We start from the raw sequence: 21657 nt of genomic DNA, 5'->3' as shown, positions 1-21657 counted from the left end.
AGTAGGTAACTGTTAGAAGTGTAAAAAAGTGTCTATAAACTTAAACCAACAGGTCTAAACTCTGAATTTGTGCTGTCCTTTTTCGCAGGGCACATTATGAAAGAGATAAAAATATATTTAGACCTACAGGTCTCAAAACTAAAATTATAATTTTAGTTTTGAGATTGTATATAACATTATTACACTATAAGTATTAGCTACAATTGAAAAACTTTTTAAGAAAATATCATATACAAAATGTATTTTAAATACATGTTAAGTATGTAAAAGATTATGTGCAACATAAATTATATAGAAGAAAACAAAGCGAACCCAAAAGTAGGGATGCATTAAGTTTTTAAAAACCCCACGAAAGATTTTTATCATCATGACGACATGACGAAAAATTTATTTGTCATGACCACTTTTTCATTATTGTCACCAAAGCTATTTCGTCACCTGCACAAAAATACCGAAAATTTTAAGTAACCGCGACAAACTAGAAGAATTTTGTAAGTGCGTTCGATCTTAGACTGAAAAAATAATGATGTTTTCTTTTGAAAAAAAACGTTTCAATAGTGAAACAATTCACAACCTATAATTTTAAATGAAAACAAATAAATACTTATAAATTACTTCAGATAATGTAACAAATAAAAAATAATTGGCACATGAATTTTTGGCTTTTACTAGGTAGTAACTTATACCTAGACCTAGAAGTATACATTACTATTTAATCATATTCAGGTACAAAATCGAGGTAAAAAAAGAGATCTTTATTCTTATTCAATAACTTACTAACTATAATATAAATCAAAAGTAACAAAAAGAAATAACATGATTCTTAATTGATGAAAAAGAAACATCTCAAAAATCAACACTTTTAGAAACGCGTATGTAAATATTTTTATAAAGGATTTGTTTCCCCTCAACAAATCGACACTGGAAATCAAAATATAAGTTTTAAAGCAAAAAAAAAATGTACTTAATTATAAGAAAAATACAACAGAGCCATCATATTTCGATAAACAGCCTTTTCTCCCGAATTTCTGTTGCAAACATAGATACTTAATAGTGTTATTAATATATGTACTATTATTATTATTTCTAGATTGAACTTTTGCGCAATGCCTATTAATATAATAAATTGCATAAAACTTCAATCTAAAAGTACACGCTGTATGAAAGCTGCATTAAATGCACAAATACCCTGTTCCCAAGTTTATACTGTACGGTCTAACTACACTTGTGTGCTTTCAACTTGCGTAGTTTTTTTTTAAATAGACTAGCACTTGACTGCAATTGACTTGCTGGCAAGTGATGACGCAGCTTTAGCTATTATTTAATCATATTCAGGTACAAAATCGAGGTAAAAAAGAAATCACCTTTATTCTTATTGAAATAACTCACTAATTATAATATAAATCAAAAGTGACAAAAAGTAATTAACATGATTCTTCACAAATAGGGTTCAGAAGTTAATACTGTACCTACTGGTCTAACTATACCGGTGTGCTTTTGACTTGCGTAGAAGTATTTTTTTAATTTTTAGATTAGCACTTGGCTGCAATCGATTTGCTGTCAAGTGATGACGCAGCTTTAGATGGAGCGCGCTTGCCTAGAAAATGCCTATTTACTCATGCGTATGTAAGCAATGCATTCGCGTTGTGTGCTATCACACATCTATGCACTACGCAAACGCTTGCATTAGAACGCTTGCATTAGTATAAAGTCGTATATATGTATATAGTCTAGAAGTCAGTCTAGAAAATTCACGTGAAAAAAAAAACCTTTTCATTTTTTTTCAAGTTGGAAGCGCACCAGTGGAAGCGAACTTATGTATACTTCTAAACTATAGTTTAAGCACAAATATTGACTTATAAAATATGACTTCTATTTTCAGGAACACCTATAATATAATGAGGATTTTATTAAAGCTATGTATTTTGAACGAAATATTAAATTTTTTGTTGACACAATAGATATTATAATGTGTGTGCTCTTTCACATAATTTTCTTGCCAAGTTAAGGGCACCTTCATCTCAGTATATGGCGCCGATTTTGAGTTTCCATCATATTTAAATACTCAAATATAATCGAAATCACCATAAACTGAGAAAATGTTCCCTCTCAGAGTCGTGGGTTGAAAATCTAAACAACTAACATGTTAGTTATAAGTGCTCTTTCACATAATTTTCTTTTAGTAGGCATACTTTTTTTTTTTTTTTTTTTTATTATTATTTTTTTTTTTTTTTTTTTTTTTTTTATTATACTTATAAGTTATCATAGTATATAAATGTAACAAATGAGTATTGACTCATATAAAAACTTATAAAAATATGACTTATATTTTCTTAAACTTAATAAACTTTGTTTATTTATTTGAACTAAATACTTCTAGGAATTCTTTATAATATAGGAATACTTCTACATCTAGAAATACCTATAATATAATAGGAACTTTATTAAAGGTATTTAATATTTAGTTAGTTGAAGTAAATAGTTAATTTTTTGTAGACTTAAATATACAAACATAATAAATGAGTATTTTCTGATATAAATATTTATAAAAATATGAGTAATATTTAGAAATACCTATAATATAATAGAAACTTTACTAAAGGTATTCATTTAGTTGAACTAAATAGTTTTGTAGACTTAAATATAATAAATGAGTATTTACTGGTATAAATATTAGTAGAAATACCTTTAATATAATAGGAAATTTTTTAAAGGTATTGATTTAGTTGAACTAAATAGTAATTTTTTCGTAGATTTGGCAGTAAATCTAGGCTCTCGACCATTTTTTAACAACAGGTATTCCTGTAGAGTAAACAAAGCAAACATAGTTAACATAGCAAATAAACATATAAGTATAGTAAGCATAAGTAACAAAAAATGTGTAAAAATATTTTTTATGTTAGTTTAACTATTTTTTTCATTTATTATAAATCGAGACGAATACTGTTACGTCTATGTCTTGTGAGACGGTAGTATTGTCGAGTAGATCGAGTTGTAATTTGAGGCCGTTCGCGCCATCATCGCTCGGCGAGCCGGGAGGGAAGTTGGGTACGTGGCCGGTCCATGAGAACGGCTCTCCAGTGCTTTTGTTGAACAAGGTCATACTTGCATTTTTTTCTTTTGGCATCAGTAGGTCCAGCGATAATAACTAAAAAGATATTGAAAGTATATATAAAATGATGTTTACTTATATTGCTATCTAGCTTATGCCCGCGGCTTCACCCGCACAAATTTTAAACCCCAATTTTGCCAGGTCCCAAGGATACCTGGAAAAGTCATGGCTACGTAACATAAGGGACTGGACTGGGATTAAAACAGTCGGAAAACTATTCCGCCTAGCCATGGACAAGGAGAAGTTTAAACAACTCTCAAGGCAAGGAAGAGGCACACAAAAAAGAAGAAGAAGGCCAAGCCTCGAGGCCCCTACCGCCGTCTTGACCTAGGTCAAACGGAGAAGACTCCGCTGTTTCTTATGTGAGTGACGTACTTACCGAAATCGTGGCCATGAAGCAGGCAGGACGCTCATACTTGACGCTGATCAGGTACAGTGTATCATCGTACTCTATCACTCTGTGGAGCCAGGCGTCACACTCTGTTAGACTCTTGAGGGTATAGGTAATGTTCCATTCGCTCTTGTCCATCTTGTATATGGAGCACGCGTGATCCTGGAGATAAAATAAATGTACATTGAACTGGAAGAGATCACTATAGTTATAAGGTCTCCATTTGTTTTTCTAAGTCTATTCTATATACATAATATATTTAGTATTTTATTCTTTGTCATAGTATTAAAAGATAAGCAATGAAGAGGTTTAAATTTTTTTTTTTTTTTTATTCACTATAGGCAAGCGCTTGACCACAATCACACCTGATGGAAAGTGATGATGTGGTCTAAGATGGGACGCGTTTACCTAGAAGGTGCCTATTCACTCTTGTTTTAAAGATACCCAGATTGTAATTGGTAGGAAACACAGATCGCGGGAGAGTATTCCAAACCTTAGCCATGCGTATGAGGAATGAAGACGCAAAACATATTAAGGATGGAAACTCGCCCGACGTCTTGCGGTTCGGTGGTAAAAAGGTGAAGGGGGGACAAGATCGAAAAGTTCCTATGCACACTCTCCGAAATATATTCTATAAAACACCGATAAGCCGGCGACCTTACGGCGGTGATCGAGACTTTGAAGTTTCGCCATCAAAGGAGAGTCTTCGCCTATAAGTCTCCTAGCTCGACGAGCTGCTAGTTGGTACTTAGCAGAGCCATCATAGAGGTGACTGCAGTACTCCATGCACGACCTGACTTGTGCTTGATACAAAGTAATCAGTTGGCGCGGCGTGAAGTACTGCTTGACCTTGTTAAGGATGCCTAGTTTTTTTGCGGCAGTCTTGGCTTTGGCTTCTATGGATCTTCCGAAGTTAATGTTAGCCGAGACGTCGAGACCTAGGAGATCAATGTGATCAGTGATATTAATAGATATATTCCGGAAAGTGGGAGTCAAGGTAAAAGGACTCCGTTTTGCTGTGAGTAGCGTGTAGTGCCTGCGTTTTAGTAGCGTTAAACTCTACCAAATTGGCATCTACCCAATCTGAAACGTATATCAGGGTAGACTTTAACCGCAGTACCATACGTAATTACGTAAAATTACATTACTACGCCCTATCCGCAGAGTTAAAAATACATTAGAATATTAATATAAATAATTGTCGTTAAGGATGTTGCAATTTAAATAGCAACAGGTAAAATGTTGTAATTAAAAAAAAACTCCTATCCCCTAGGAAGTTAGTATAGTCTCTCTCTGTTACGTAATCCCATACAAATGATAGAGGTAACAAGGGGTAATTAAACATTTATAATACCCCCGACAAGTGAAGGTTGCAGTAACTAGAAAAGAGCTGATAACTTTCAAACGGCTGAACGTATGATTATATTTATGAAAATGAAGTTCTTCATTTATATGGCAGCATAATTTGAATTTGCCGCGCACACGTCACAAGTGTCAAGCGTCAACTGTCAAGAGTTGTGCCAGTGTTGAAAATGAACGTTATTTTTTTCGAATGTTTTTTAATGTCATGCAATTTGGAGATTGGAATCTGATTGTAGTGTGGAGTAACAGCTTTGATTGTTGTTTCTCTTTTCAGAGCAACACAAGTTCTTTTATTTCATACAATAAACACATTATATTTATTACATTAGATTATAGCTAAGAACACTCTCGATCAAGCCACCTTTCAAACAAAAATAACTAAATTAAAATCGGTTCATTAGTTTAGGAGCTACGATGCCACAGACAGATACACACATACACACGTCTTTATAACACCCCTCTTTTTGGGTCGGGGGTTAAAAATCTCAGTGAGCGCTAACCATTTTGAGAAACCAAACAATCACAAACGAAACTATGTTTTCTAATTGTATTTCGAATGATTTTTGAAAACATTTTCGAATTGAATTTCGAATGTTTTTTGAAAACATTTTCGAATTAATTTCAATGTTTTTTGAAAACATGTTTATGACCGGTTGGTTTGTCAAAATGGTTAACACCCGCTGAGATTTTTGGTTCTCTTATTTGTATGGGATTGTGTCACAGAGAAAGCGCTATACTAATTTATTTCCGCGGATAGGGACATTATGATGTTTGCGATTTCTCGCCTGAATTCACATTTAAAAATACATTAAATGGAATAATTTAATGGGGCCGCCTTTGCACCATCTAGTAAAGTTTCTTCTAATTTTTTCTGTAGGTATATAAAATATAATATATATGTATATGTTTGTGTGTGCAATAGTTTTTCCAAATAAATTGAGAATCTCAGCCTGGAGCTGAAACGCTTTTATTTTCATGCAATCAACTAGAGAGAAAGAAAATAAAACACTTACATTTCGAATATGGCCATCTAGCAAAAGTATGGATCCGGCCCAACCGCAAAACACGCAGTTGACTGGTTCGGACATACCAATACTCTCCATGTAGTCCTATGGATGGAGAAATACTGCATTTTAACTATTAATACACAGTAAGGATGACCAACCAACACTGAGCTATGCTGCGCTATGCTATTGTTTATCGCTTTTATAAGATTATAATGAAGGTACAAATAATCCAACAAGTTTGTTACCTCTGACTTACTTTGTAACTGACCACAAGCTTTTTTGGGTTCCGTACCTCAAAAGGAAAAACGGTACCCTTATAGGATTACATTGTTGTCTGTCTGTCTGTCCGTGTGTCGTGTCTGCCAAGAAAACCTATAGGGCACTTCCCGTTGACCTAGAATCATGAAATTTGGCAGGTAGCATAGTCTTATAGCACAAGTAAAGGAATAAATCTGGAAACCGTGAATGTGTGGTTACATCACAAAACAAAATTAAAATGTGTTCATGAACAAATAATAATTAATAACTATTTTAAATTTTCAAAATTAAGATAACTATACCAAGTGGGGTATCATATGAAAGAGCTTCACCTATTCATTCTAAAAAACATTTTTATTTATATATTTTATGCATTAGTTTTTGATTTATCGTGCAAAATGTCTGAAAAATACCCGAGTACAGAACCCTCGGTGCGCGAGTCTGTCTCGCCGGCCGGTATTTTTAAGGGCTGGATCCGCGCCTGGATGAAAACTAGTGTAACAACTTACTGAGTCGTGGGCGACGACCTCGAGCGCATCCTCGTACATCTCGGATAAGCTGTACGTCGTATTCGGCATGACACTTGACGAAGAGCTCGAATCTGATTGGATGAGATCAATGACTAAACAAAGATGATGACACAGTCAAACACAATAGATAGCTATAATCCAAGAACTATAGTTAACTTATAACGCGTTTTGAATTATTATTTACTAGGGGATGCCCGCGGCTTCGCCCGCGTGGATTTCAATTTTTTTAGATCCCATGGGAACTCTTTGATTTTCCGGGATAAAAAGTAGCCTATGTCCTTCCCCGGAATGTATTCCAAGTCTGTACCAAATGTCATTAAAATCGGTTCAGCGGTTGGGCCGTGAAAACGTAGCAGACAGACAGACAGACACACTTTCGCATTTATAATATTATATTATAGTATGGATTGTGTAAAGTCACCATACCGTTAAAGATGATGTTTTCTTCTCATACTTCTATCTATACTATAATATTATAAAGAGGAAACCTTTGTATTTTTGTATGTTTGTATTGAATAGGCTCAAAAACTACTGGACCGATTTCAAAATTTCTCTTACCATTACTTAGAGGGATTCTTCCGAATCCGTATAGGCTATAATATTTTATCCCGGAAAATAGAAAAAATAAATGTCCACCCGTGCGAAGCCGGGGCGGGTCGCTAGTATTTTATATTTAGAATTGTTCTCATGGAATTAAACTTTTGTTCTTTTCGAGAAAAAAAAACTTCAGCAGGGGAAATTTGGAATTCTATAATTTCTAAATTTTCTCTGATCTGGTCTGGTGGGAGACTTCGGCCGTGGCTAGTCACCGCCCTACCGGCAAAGGCGTACCGCAAAGCGATTTAGCGTTCCGATACGATGCCGTTTAGAAACCAAAGGGGTTTGTGTTTGAGAAAAACTGTCATACCCCTTCCAGGTTAGCCCGCTTCCATCTTAGACAACATCATCACTTACCATCAGATGAGACTGCAGTCAAGGTCTAACTTGTGTCTGAATTTAAAAAAAAAGAGTTGATCACATAGTTTGGTGTTTCTCTATACCTGCATAGTGCAAACACCCTGTATAGTGCAAACATTTTGAGTACGCACATCTGCTTTATGTGATAAATGACATGTCAAAAGTACGATCTCTCTCTCTTAATCGTACTTTAGCGCAATATGTGTGCGAGTGCGTTCTCAAAATGTATACATTATACCATTAGTTCCAAAAGTGGTCCAGGTGGACCCCCAGGGGTCTACGGGAAACTCGACAAGGGTCTACGTTAGCGTAACAAAAAAATGGGGGTTCCATACTAACTAACTAAAACGAGAAAAAAGTTTGGGAACCTCTGCACTATACAATCAAAGCAAGTATCTTTGGCACCATCTTGATTGCGTCCTTTCATGCAGTGACTGTACACCTACCTAACATTTTTAGATCGCATAGCTCCAAGACCGGTAGCGGCGCTGAAAACAAAAATTTATCTGCACTTAGAATCAGTACCAATAATGCTCGAAGTGTTCGAGACAAAGAAAATATCCTAGACTCTACCCTCGGCAAGAAGTAGCGAATAGCGCTCTCTCTGTTACGTAATCCCATACAAATGACGGAAACAAGAATCTCAGTGGGCGTTAACCATTTTGCCAACCAACCAATCAAAAGACAAATAATGTTTTCAAATTAAATTTCGAATTTGTTTTTGAAAACATTTTTGAACTGAATTTTGAATGTATTTTGAAAACATGATTGTGATTGGTCGGTGACTCAAAGTGGTTAGCGCCCACTTAGGTTTTCGCTCTGTCATTTGTATGGGATTACGTAACAGAAAGAGCGGCGCAGCCCAAAAGGAGGGTTGTGTGTTTGACCTATATGTATGTATGTCCGTTCCTATGTCCGCTCGTAACTACACGCACACACACGCACGTACTCACGCACGCAATCACACACACACACCCACACACGTTTTTGGTAAGGTCAATTGGTAATGGATACATTGGGATACACAAAAATGACTTAAAATACTTGTAAGTAACTCAAGTTTAGTGCTTGTAGCAAGGGGAAATCAAAAACCGGGAACATGCTAAAGAGAAGATACCACATCAGATACAGCTATAAGATATCATTTCTCTAAACTAAATTTAGAGTATCTGCATTATTTTCTTTTTGATATTGCTAAAAAAGGACGGAAAATGAATTTTTAATTAAGACTAAATACATAGTGCCACTCTACAAATTTACTACACTTATGACTGGCACCGAAAGTCACTAGGTTTGAACGTTTTTTTTGACTGTCCTTTTCTTATTACATTGGTGAGAAAAAGATGCGAATATTGTAAAATTTAGTTGCCATTAGAATCAGTACTATTGCACAAGTATCTTGCATACAAGGTACAAGACGTATGACTAAAGTTGCATGTAGCTTGATTACCTGAGTAGTGGAAACGTAAACTTGCAACCTGTGTTGGCTTTGAACTTGTAAGCAAAAGCTGTCGTTTGCGTGCAAGTTTTATGCAGAAACTAGATGATGGCGCGACTTCGTCCGCATGGACTTAGGTTGTTAAGAATCCCGTGGCAACTCTTTGATTTTGGGGGATAGAATGTATCCTATGTCCTTCCACAAGCTATCTCTGTGCCTATAAATCGGTTAAACTGTTGGGTTGGAAAAAGCTAGCAGACAGACACACATTCGCATTTATATAATTAAGTATGGATTATAGAACAGTATGGAATTGCGGTTCAAGCTCTGGCACAAACACTTGCAAGTAAAACCTTGCACGTCACCCCCGACGAGTAATAACTTGCACGCAAATGTGACGTCACACCTGTATACAAGAACTTGCACAATGTAATCGCGGCTTAACACCCGTATTCACAATGTAGTAATGACTGGCAAAAGCCCTTCACTCAGCGATAGTATAAATCTTCTTTACTCCCTATCTCGTGGGAACTTTTTTTAATAGCCGATAAACGAGCAGGCGGGTCGCCTGATGTTAAGTGGTTACCGTCCTTGAAAATTAGCGCTTTAGCATTAAAAGCTAAAGCGTCACCGTCCTTTCAGAAATTTGTTGATCCGCCCCTTGAATGTTGTGATCTTAAATTTCAGCTTTCCGACGCTCAATCCGAACCCTTGGGACATTCCAAGGGTTCATATTGATTGTAAATACGGGTGTAAGCACAGTTATAACTAATCAGTGATTGTGACTTACAAGTAACATCAAAAGCACCACCAGCGGGCCCCGCCGAGTCTGGCATGACACTTGACGAAGAGCTCAAATCTGATTGGATGAGATCTATGATTAAAAAAAAGCTGCATTAAAAAAACACAGTCAAACACAATAGATAGCTATAATCCAAGAACTATAGTTAACTTATAACGCGTTTTGAATTATTATTTATTGTGTAAAGTCACCATACCTTTAAAGATTATGTTTTCTTCTCATACTTCTATATTTTATATTTAGAATTGTTCTCATGGAATTAAACTTTTGTTCTTTTCGAGAAAAAAAAAATTTCAGCCGGGGAAATTTGGAATTCTATAATTTCTAAATTTTCTCTGATCTGGTCTGGTGGGAGACTTCGGCCGTGGCTAGTCACCGCCCTACCGGCAAAGGCGTACCGCAAAGGGATTTAGCGTTCCGATACGATGCCGTTTAGAAACCAAAGGGGTTTGTGTTTGAGAAAAACTGTCATACCCCTTCCAGGTTAGCCCGCTTCCATCTTAGACAACATCATCACTTACCATCAGATGAGACTGCAGTCAAGGTCTAACTTGTGTCTGAATTTAAAAAAAAAGAGTTGATCACATAGTTTGGTGTTTCTCTATACCTGCATAGTGCAAACACCCTGTATAGTGCAAACATTTTGAGTACGCACATCTGCTTTATGTGATAAATGACATGTCAAAAGTACGATCTCTCTCTCTTAATCGTACTTTAGCGCAATATGTGTGCGAGTGCGTTCTCAAAATGTATACATTATACCATTAGTTCCAAAAGTGGTCCAGGTGGACCCCCAGGGGTCTACGGGAAACTCGACAAGGGTCTACGTTAGCGTAACAAAAAAATGGGGGTTCCATACTAACTAACTAAAACGAGAAAAAAGTTTGGGAACCTCTGCACTATACAATCAAAGCAAGTATCTTTGGCACCATCTTGATTGCGTCCTTTCATGCAGTGACTGTACACCTACCTAACATTTTTAGATCGCATAGCTCCAAGACCGGTAGCGGCGCTGAAAACAAAAATTTATCTGCACTTAGAATCAGTACCAATAATGCTCGAAGTGTTCGAGACAAAGAAAATATCCTAGACTCTACCCTCGGCAAGAAGTAGCGAATAGCGCTCTCTCTGTTACGTAATCCCATACAAATGACGGAAACAAGAATCTCAGTGGGCGTTAACCATTTTGCCAACCAACCAATCAAAAGACAAATAATGTTTTCAAATTAAATTTCGAATTTGTTTTTGAAAACATTTTTGAACTGAATTTTGAATGTATTTTGAAAACATGATTGTGATTGGTCGGTGACTCAAAGTGGTTAGCGCCCACTTAGGTTTTCGCTCTGTCATTTGTATGGGATTACGTAACAGAAAGAGCGGCGCAGCCCAAAAGGAGGGTTGTGTGTTTGACCTATATGTATGTATGTCCGTTCCTATGTCCGCTCGTAACTACACGCACACACACGCACGTACTCACGCACGCAATCACACACACACACCCACACACGTTTTTGGTAAGGTCAATTGGTAATGGATACATTGGGATACACAAAAATGACTTAAAATACTTGTAAGTAACTCAAGTTTAGTGCTTGTAGCAAGGGGAAATCAAAAACCGGGAACATGCTAAAGAGAAGATACCACATCAGATACAGCTATAAGATATCATTTCTCTAAACTAAATTTAGAGTATCTGCATTATTTTCTTTTTGATATTGCTAAAAAAGGACGGAAAATGAATTTTTAATTAAGACTAAATACATAGTGCCACTCTACAAATTTACTACACTTATGACTGGCACCGGAAGTCACTAGGTTTGAACGTTTTTTTTTGACTGACCTTTTCTTATTACATTGGTGAGAAAAAGATGCGAATATTGTAAAATTTAGTTGCCATTAGAATCAGTACTATTGCACAAGTATCTTGCATACAAGGTACAAGACGTATGACTAAAGTTGCATGTAGCTTGATTACCTGAGTAGTGGAAACGTAAACTTGCAACCTGTGTTGGCTTTGAACTTGTAAGCAAAAGCTGTCGTTTGCGTGCAAGTTTTATGCAGAAACTAGATGATGGCGCGACTTCGTCCGCATGGACTTAGGTTGTTAAGAATCCCGTGGCAACTCTTTGATTTTGGGGGATAGAATGTATCCTATGTCCTTCCACAAGCTATCTCTGTGCCTATAAATCGGTTAAACTGTTGGGTTGGAAAAAGCTAGCAGACAGACACACATTCGCATTTATATAATTAAGTATGGATTATAGAACAGTATGGAATTGCGGTTCAAGCTCTGGCACAAACACTTGCAAGTAAAACCTTGCACGTCACCCCCGACGAGTAATAACTTGCACGCAAATGTGACGTCACACCTGTATACAAGAACTTGCACAATGTAATCGCGGCTTAACACCCGTATTCACAATGTAGTAATGACTGGCAAAAGCCCTTCACTCAGCGATAGTATAAATCTTCTTTACTCCCTATCTCGTGGGAACTTTTTTTAATAGCCGATAAACGAGCAGGCGGGTCGCCTGATGTTAAGTGGTTACCGTCCTTGAAAATTAGCGCTTTAGCATTAAAAGCTAAAGCGTCACCGTCCTTTCAGAAATTTGTTGATCCGCCCCTTGAATGTTGTGATCTTAAATTTCAGCTTTCCGACGCTCAATCCGAACCCTTGGGACATTCCAAGGGTTCATATTGATTGTAAATACGGGTGTAAGCACAGTTATAACTAATCATGATTGTGACTTACAAGTAACATCAAAAGCGCCACCAGCGGGCCCCGCCGAGTCTGGGAGCGCGGTGCTGCGAGCCACACATGCAAGCAAAGGGCGCGCAAGCGGACCACACGGCAACGTGCACGTGAACGTTAATGCCAAGCCAACGTGGTCGTGATCGTAAATAACCCAAAAAGTGCAAAGAAACATGTCCAAAAAATACCCAGCGTCGATTAAGACACAGTACCCGACAGAAAAGATTGTTACACATCGAGCTTAGAAACAGATAGCTTCCGTTTCGTAGAGTGTTGTCTCTCTCATTGAGACTGACAAGTCAATGGCAACAAAGTGACAGAGACGAAAATACGAAGCCGAAGCTACTGTTGATCTCTTTCTTATAAAAAGATTTTTTTCTTTCTATGGGTGCAATTACACCTGTACGTTTTACTCACGTAAGTAGCTTATGTAATTCATTGACAACAAATTTACTAATGTAAAGTACCTACTTAATATTACGTGAGTAAAACTTACAGGTGTAATCGCTTAGGAAGATCTTAGGAACAGTAGCTAAAGCTCGATGTTGTAATCTTTCTTGCCGGGTACTGTATTTTATGCAAATTCGAAAAGGGTAACCTAACCCATGGAATTACTGTCGTTGTTATAAACTTTTACGATGAGACCAACTTTTACTAAGTCAAGGTTATTATTATATGATGGAGAGATAAATCGACTTTTGGCTTAGTTTTAGATAAAGAGCAACAAATAATAAAATGATAGCTTAGTAAGGTGAAGCGAATAAATAGTGACAAAATAGCATGGAAGCATTAGGCATTGCAATCAGCTGTACTCAAAATCGGGTAGATTCTTGAGTCTTGACATAGGATAAGCGTCACTGGATAAATCGAATTTGAATTTATTCATGAAAAATCCTAATGAAAATAGGCCGGAATATTTGTTCCACAATTTAAAATTTGGTCCCATAGTAAAAATTGTTTATAATGATGAGTATAATAAATCCATTTCAGGTTAGATCCCCTTTTCGACTGACTTTTTATGTGGAGTTTAAGGAGAAGTTTACAAATATGTATGTTGAGGTTTTTTTAAATGAATTCTGTGAAGTAGGCATTATGCATTAAATAAAGTGTGTGAAATTTCAGGCTTCTTGTTATAAGCACAAAATAAAAAGAAAATGTAAACATATACACAAGTAAAGCAAATAAAAATTAACGTGGACTATTTTAAAATAAGTAACAAGCCTAAAATCTCCCACCAGAATAACAAGGTAGTTTTAATTCAGAAGAAATAAGTTCCAAATATGTTCCAAATGTGGTTGAAGACAATTTGGGATGGTGCCTATGTCAAAAATAAATTACATATTTCTTAGTAATTAATTAGTAAATGGAGGGCCTTCCAAAACTCGTAAATTTAAAATTATCGATTTAACTAAAAAGTTCGACAAAAAGAAGTCGATGTTATGACATCATCCACACTAATATTATAAATGCGAAAGTGTGTCTGTCTGTCTGCTACGTTTTCACAGCCCAACCGCTGAACCGATTTTAATGAAAGGTACAGACTTGGGATACATCCCGGGGAAGGACATAGGCTACTTTTTATCCCGGAAAATCAAAGGGTTCCTATAGATTAAAAAAAATCGAAATCAACGCGGGTGAGGCCGCGGGCATCTCCTAGTATCTATATATATCATACAATTCCCATACTAAGCGAGCGTTTTGATGTTTGATAAAAAGTTGCTGATTTGACTAGTAGGCACCATTCCTATCAGAGCAGAAAGTCTCGGACGAAACTCCACTAGAATATTATGTTATGTTACATATCTGTGCGAACAAAACGCTGAAGAGAATTTTGGCCCACGGAATCCCGCACGTCCCTGGTCTAAGCTTATGCGAGAATCCAACTCGGGTCATCATGTTAGTGATGCGCCATGAAGCCAGAAATATTGTTTCATTTAAAAGGTGGTTTAAAGCAAAGCTTAGATTTAGACCAAAATATTCATGATAACTTAATACTTTGAAAATGTATTGGCCAAAAAGTAAGAAATGATTTTACATCATATTCGTCATTAATACGTCATGGTGTCCTTCATGGTACTTTATAGGTCCCATTATATTCCTTTTTTAAATCAATCGTCAAATGGAAATGATTTGTTAAATAATTATAAGTCAATTCACATATCACCGTAACGTGCCAAGGACCTGATTAATCAAAAATTAAATTTGGTTATTTTATAGGACTTCACAACAAATCACAGTATATACACAAGGCAAATAATTTTGACTGTTATTAAAAATTTCCTCGAATATAAGATAGAAAATGAAATAATCGGAAGGAGAATCAAGGTTATTGACACATCTCAAACCATCTAATTACCCTTGATAGAACATCGAAACATTATAAAGACAGAGTACAATTGCATGTAAAGCTGATTTTTGGAGTGGCATGCTGCTGAGAGCTTTTACAAGGGGGTCCTTTGTTCTCGCTGCTGAAATAAGAAACAGTGAAGATATAGAGTGGCGGGAAATGCTTGGATGTGACAGGTTGAGGACCGGGTGTGGTGGCGCTCATCCTATCCTAATAATAAGGCCTATATCCAACAGTGAACGTTCACAGGCTGATAATGACAAATCACGGTCCGGCTACGTCCCTGTCACGGTACGGTTCTGCGTAAATAGCTTTAGGCTCCGCGCAAACGGGCCACCGACCACAGTCACCGGTGGCTGGCGACAAGTAGTTTAGACTTTAGATGACTTTTAACAAGTTTTGTATAGAATAGCCGAACACGTGTAGCGAGGGGCGTCCACTCGCGACGAACTCAACTCACTCAGGTTGAAATCTACAGAGCACACTTTGACTTTACTTAGACAGTTTCAAGTTTCAGTTAAAACAAGACAGATTTATGCCAGTGGTATAACGCTATCTCGTTTTAACTATCCTAAGTCTGAGCAAAGTCAAAAGTGCGCTCTATAGATTTCCTAGACCAGAGAGTTAGTGTCCGCCATATAACACCGGTGGTGGCCACTCGCTACATAAGAAGTGTTACAAATAGATGGACCACCTTGGGTGGCTGTTGTCGATGGTCCGTTTGGATATTAAGATTCACTAAAACACTTTAAAAAGGTAGGAACTTACGCAGTAGGAACAGTTTGCACAGTGAAATCAAGGCTGGTGTTGTTAACATTGCTTTGCTGAAGTGGCGTTTTTGTTTGCATATTGAACAGAGGTTCCGGCGACGTGTCGATGGTGCTGCGGTCCACGTGTGTTGGATCACTTGGTACTGAAACAGAAGATAAGAAAATAATCTATGTACAAAGACGTCTGATGATCATTTATCTGTCATTTGTGTTTTGTGGTGCAATAAAGTATACCTATACATACATACCGATCTATCAACACACAGCCTAAACCGCTGGGGTCAGAAGAATGAAAGACAGTAGGTTCCTGTTATTTAAATTAATATTAACTTTATAACGTAAGAACCCACCAAGTAAAGCTTTTTGGAATCTCAACGCCTAGGGGTTAAATATGGGATGGAAGTTTGTATACAAGTCAATCAAAAGTACATCAATTTTTTACATCTATGAAAATTGGTATTTAAGCTTTCGTTTAGAATAAAAAATACGTATTTCACGATTTTTGAAACTTTTACTCCCAAGAGGGTTAAGTTTGTATGAAAGTCTGTCATTTTTTAAGTTATTTCCAAAAAAATAAGAATATGGCGGATTGTTCACTGTGCCAAAAGTTTTCAAACCCTATTTCAATAAAGTATTAACTTACCATTATAAAGAGTCTTTGAACCGCCTTGTACATATATGGGCTGTGTAGGATCTCTCATATAGCTGAACCGCTGGAAATCATCACATGTTTTGGGCAACGGTACATTCCTCTGATCTTTCAACTGCTTTTCTTGTGTCTTTTCATAATCTACTTGGGACTGGGCGGGATATATTCTTTGACGTTTCGCTGGCACTATAGCTTGGTCGGGTTCCTAGTCAAGTGTAAATAAAAATAAGAAGATCAAATCACCCCTGCCATGTGGAAAATAGCTTATGTTTTAGTAGTAGACAGGTTTTCGCTTCCTGCTCCAAGATCTGAATTTGATCGCTATGTCTACAAACACTAATGTGTAAAGGTAGTTAGACCCAACTTGAAAATTGGCATTTTTGGCAAACAATGACAATTTTAACAACCTTCTAGGTTAGCCTGCTTCCATCTTAGACTACATCATCACTTACCACCAGCTGACATCGTAGACAAGAGCCAACTTATATCTCAGATGTTTCCCTTCAAAAAACATATCTCCGACAAGTTAGAAGAGTGTGCCCTGTATCGAAACCACAAGTAGATAGGTTATGAATCACCACTCATATTTTAAATGCGAAAGTATGTTTGTTTGTTGGTTTGTCCTTCAATCACGCCACAACGGACCAACGGATTGACCTGATTTTTTTACATGGTTACAGTTGAAGACCCAGAGAGTGATATATTCTACTTTTATGTCGAAAAGCAAAGAGTTCCCACAGGATTTTTGAAAATCTAAATAATCTAAATCGATATGATATAAATAAAAACTTACCCCACCATTTGAAACTAAAAAGTTTTGTTTGAGTAAGTCATCATCAGCCTTACGTTTCCTCAAGTAACCTTTGGTGGTTTGCTCAATAACTTTTAGTTCAGTGTTTGTGCTGGAGCAGCACTGAGTTTTCCACCCTTGTATACCACTGGTCAGCGCATAGTTTGGTCTCTCAGACTGCAAAGAATAGCTGCGTAACACTCTGTCGGTAGCTGCTACATTTGGATTTCGGTTGTGTGGGTTTATGGTGTCCAATAAATTCCTCTTGGGGTTAATAGGGGTTATTGCCAATATGTCCGGGCTATCATGCCTGTAAGGGCTAAGGCGTTTGGGTGTTACTGAGATTGGTGGAGAGTGAGATACTACATTTCTTGCTGCGAGTGTCTTTTGAGCTTGGCCTTGAGCCTGAGGGAAAGTAAAATATACTTTATTGTACACTCTAAAACCGTTAAGAAGAATGTAATGGGGATGAGTACATCAGGCGGCTATATAGATAAAATAGCTATCTTTTCCATGCCTAGGGCAGAGGATTCTTTAAAAGAAATCCGAAGGGGAGTACTAAAATAAGGGAAGTAAATAAGTAATGTAAATGCACATGTTTAAATGTAATATATAAATAAATATTTATATTAGGTTATTTAATTAATAGAGTAGGTTTTATCATTGAATCTTGTATTTAATATTATATTAAAGTGTATTTATATTACAAAGACATTAGCACATAATATTTTATACAGCATTATAAAGATTAAGGGGCATGAATTCAAATTTAATTTTGTTTTTCGCAATTTGTAAACTAATACGACAAAGTAGGCTTATGGCATTCTAATTCCACAAATGGCAATATCATCTTCACAGGACTACATAAAAATCTTTACTTGAAAGTGTTCAGTTTAAGAAATTAGTCAAAATAATGAGTTTGATGCGAGTTACTCACAAGGTCAATACTATAATTAAATTCTTAAACTGGACCCTTTCAAGTAAAGATTTTTATATAAACATGTGGAGATGTTACTGCCACTGACGCATTTAGAATGACATAAGCCTACTTTGTAGTATTAGTTTACAAATTGCGAAAAACCAAATTAAATTTGAATTTCGCGGACAGACCCGTCTCATGCCCCTTAAAGAGACTAAGGTTGAAAAATATAGAGGGCACTCTCATTTAAAACGAGACATTTATGCCAGCGGTATAAACCTGTCTCATTTGAACAGATCTCAGTCTTTAAAAGGACTAAACATTTAAGAGCAAACACTTGTTGATTTCAATTGAAAATCAAAAAACTAAATCTTTTAACAAAATGAATTTAAAAAAAAATTGGAAATAGATTTTTACCTTTGTTTTCTTTGGTCTGCCTCTTGATCTCTTTTTGCCTTTTGATTGATTGAGTCGCTCCTGGCGAACTCTATCTATGATATTCTGTACCTCCGCTTCCGATTTGTACTTCTTGGCTATGAGTTCTATCAAATCCACTCTCTGTAATAAGTATACAGTTATAATTTACATTACCTAGTATCTATGCCAAGGTGTTACGAATAAATAGGTGTTAGGGACATACCCAACTTAATTTTAAACACAAGCTAAAATCCTACTTACTGTCTTAATAAATTGTAACAAATTCCATTAAAAAAATTAAATATAGCAATAGTGATTACCTACATACTCTTTGATAGCAATCTCCTGACAGTAATCATTTTCATAACAAGTGTAAATTAAAAATTTATAACACCCCCGACAATTAAAGGTTAAAGTAACTAGAAAAGAGGTGATAACTTTCAAACGGCTGAACCGATTTTCTTGGATTATAGCTAAGAACACTCTCGATCAAGCCACCTTTCAAACAAAAAAACTAAATCAAAATCGGTTCATTAGTTTAGGCGCTACAGTGCCACAGACAGATACACAGATACACCGACACACCGATACACACGTCTAACTTATAACGCCCCTCTTTTTGGGTCGGGGGTAAAAATGGCATTAATAATTATACATTAAGTCGCCTGTGTCTTAAAGATAATGCCTGCCTGCATAATATTTTCACTCGCCTAACAAAAATAATGCCATGTAGGTAATTAGCTGTATCTTCTATTTTTGAATTCTATTTTTAAATTTGACGTTTCAGGTCTATGTATACCTACTTAGTCTCAGGTGTAGCATTCTAGTGATGACACACATCAATAGCACTACACACCAATACAAAATGCAAAACAAAAAAAAAGTCCCTGTAAAAAGTCTAGTTGTAGCAAAGTTTTACCTTGAAGTTTGAAGGCAGACTTAATGTTTTTGCAATCTGCTGCAGGTTGCGGTATTTGCACGCTTCTAGATTTTTGATGTAGACTTCTGTGCTTTCCATTATAATAAACGGCTCCACCAATCAAGCAGTTTTGCTATTTTGATACAGCAGTATTCCCTGGAAAGAGAATTATTTGCATTTTACATATATGTTATTTCAAGTTACTTCATCACATATTTACATATAAATATGTGATGAAGTAACTTGAAATAACTTGATATAAAATTGTAAAATGATTAACATTGTAAAATAGTCCACTGTGGAAAACTTGATTACTTACTATTTTGATAATTTGGTAATATTCACTGGAAAGAGGTTAATTATTTGCACTGTACTTTATGTAATTTCTGTAATTTCAATACTTGAGCTGTATCAAAATAGTGCTTACATAGTAGAACCAGAAGGGAACATTCATACTGCCTGGCCCAAGTGATAATATGCCTTGATTTTTAAATGGACCAGGGGTCATCTGGCATTATTAATATAATCTCGTCTAAGTCCAGTTTAAGAAATGAGTTCTAGTAACAACTATTCTCACAAATTAGTCGATACTGGAACTAATTTCATAGACTGGACCTTTTCAAGTAAAGATTTTTATATAAACCTGTGAAGATGATACTACCATAGTCGCAATTAAAATACCATAAGCCTACGTTGCCGTATTAGTTTACAAATTGTGAAAAACCAAATTAAATTAGAATTTCGCGGGCAGGTCTGTCTCATGCCCCTTAAATATAAAATTTCTAAGCACGTGCAAAGAACTTCCATAGAAAAATTATTAACAAAATGTATCATGATCTATGATCGCAATACCCTCATGTATTGAAAAATATATTATGTACTTTATAGCCTTAAGGTATTCGTAAGTTTGTGGCTTAACTATTATTTAAAACATACGTACCAGTATCCCTATAAGTCCAGTCTGAGAATTTCGTTTCAAACTGGTAACTGAAAATTCAAACAAAGCAATGTAACTGGTAAAAATAATAATTTTAAAACCACGTGCGGCTATGTACTCTGTGTCTGTGACATGGAGACCCGGCCCAGTGTTCCAACTCTCAATTTTTTTCCCCCCCAAAGCTTAAATGAAAAACCCCTAAAATCATGACAATTACATGAAAAGTCCACTAAAAAGAAATATTAAAACAAATATAAATAATAAATTAATATAGTTAATATTCAGTTGATAATAACCAATAATAATTAGTAAATTAATAAATTAATAATTATTAATTATTAGTACCTAAATAAATCTGGATCTGTTTCCTAAATCTCTGTGAATCTTTTTTCTTTAGGCATAATTAACAAATCGTTTGTTGACAATAGTAAATTTAAATCAAATAAGTGAATAACAATCAACGTATTTCCAGCAAGCATAGTCAACGTAGCCATCAGTCACCACAGAGTAGTTATAATCAAGGTTACTAGAATCGGGTGAGTATATTTTTGGTAACCTTGATTAGAATATATTACGTGTCTACGTTACTGATAGTAAGCACTATGGCGACACTTGTTTTTCATTCAATTCCACACAGTAATAAGGAATCGTATTAGATGTCGCTAAGCAGGCCATCAAATAAATACGAATGGCTAAATCAAATATTACTCCAGGCCCTAATTTTTATACCTTCATTTTTCTTATTAAAAAAAATAAGAAAATAATGTAAAATGTCAAAAAATCCCTAAAAATATATCACCCCTAAAAAAATCCCACCTCACTTATTTACCCCCTAAAGGGGGGAAAACCTCTACACTAGCGGCACGCTATGATGGCCGGTTTGACACATTACAATAGTGATGTGGAATGTCAATTTATTCTCGAACAAAAAACAATTAAGTTTTGTTTTTGTACCTGATTAAATAGGTTTAATAAAACAAAAATGTATATGTTTATTTAATTTATTTGAACGAACTGAATATTTGAACGAAAATGAATATACATACTTTATATGCACACAAGAAACATATGAATACAAAAGATACCAAAAAAGGTGCCACAAAAGGCCATAATTAATCAGATTCGTCCATACTACTATTTTCACTGTCGTCACTGCTATCATCACATACATTAATAATTATATGTTCGTTTTCTATAATATTATCTATTTTCACATCTCTTTCATAATCTTCCCTTATTAATTTAACAGTTCTATTCACAACCTTTTCCCAGTCTCCTTTAGTCACATGTTCACAAGCTT

General features: G+C 35.8%; 1 protein-coding gene across 7 annotated transcripts; it reads right to left on the bottom strand.

Moving 5' to 3' along the window:
• Positions 1–125: 125 nt before the first annotated feature.
• Positions 126–20476, bottom strand: LOC123880565. 7 transcript variants are annotated; one of them, XM_045928751.1, is made up of 11 exons: positions 20361–20476; positions 19421–19576; positions 18502–18642; positions 17169–17570; positions 16370–16580; positions 15725–15869; positions 10828–10869; positions 8064–8105; positions 6640–6731; positions 5879–5974; positions 3538–3665 (listed from the first exon to the last, which is right to left on the bottom strand). In XM_045928751.1, coding segments are annotated over exons 2-11 (1272 nt in total). In that variant the 5' UTR covers positions 19520–19576; positions 20361–20476; the 3' UTR covers positions 3538–3663. The 7 variants fall into 7 exon arrangements, 5 of the variants coding, with proteins under 5 accessions (XP_045784710.1, XP_045784711.1, XP_045784707.1 ...); XM_045928752.1 differs by lacking the exon at positions 8064–8105; XR_006799283.1 differs by lacking the exons at positions 3538–3665; positions 5879–5974 and adding an exon at positions 12610–12662 and having other exon boundaries at positions 6695–6731; positions 10750–10869.
• Positions 20477–21657: the final 1181 nt, after the last annotated feature.

This window comes from Maniola jurtina, chromosome Z, assembly GCF_905333055.1.
Source record: "Maniola jurtina chromosome Z, ilManJurt1.1, whole genome shotgun sequence".
Lineage (NCBI taxonomy): Eukaryota > Metazoa > Arthropoda > Insecta > Lepidoptera > Nymphalidae > Maniola > Maniola jurtina.
The sequence above is the reverse complement of the archived record's forward strand: the minus strand, read 5'-3'. Positions and strand labels throughout refer to the sequence as shown.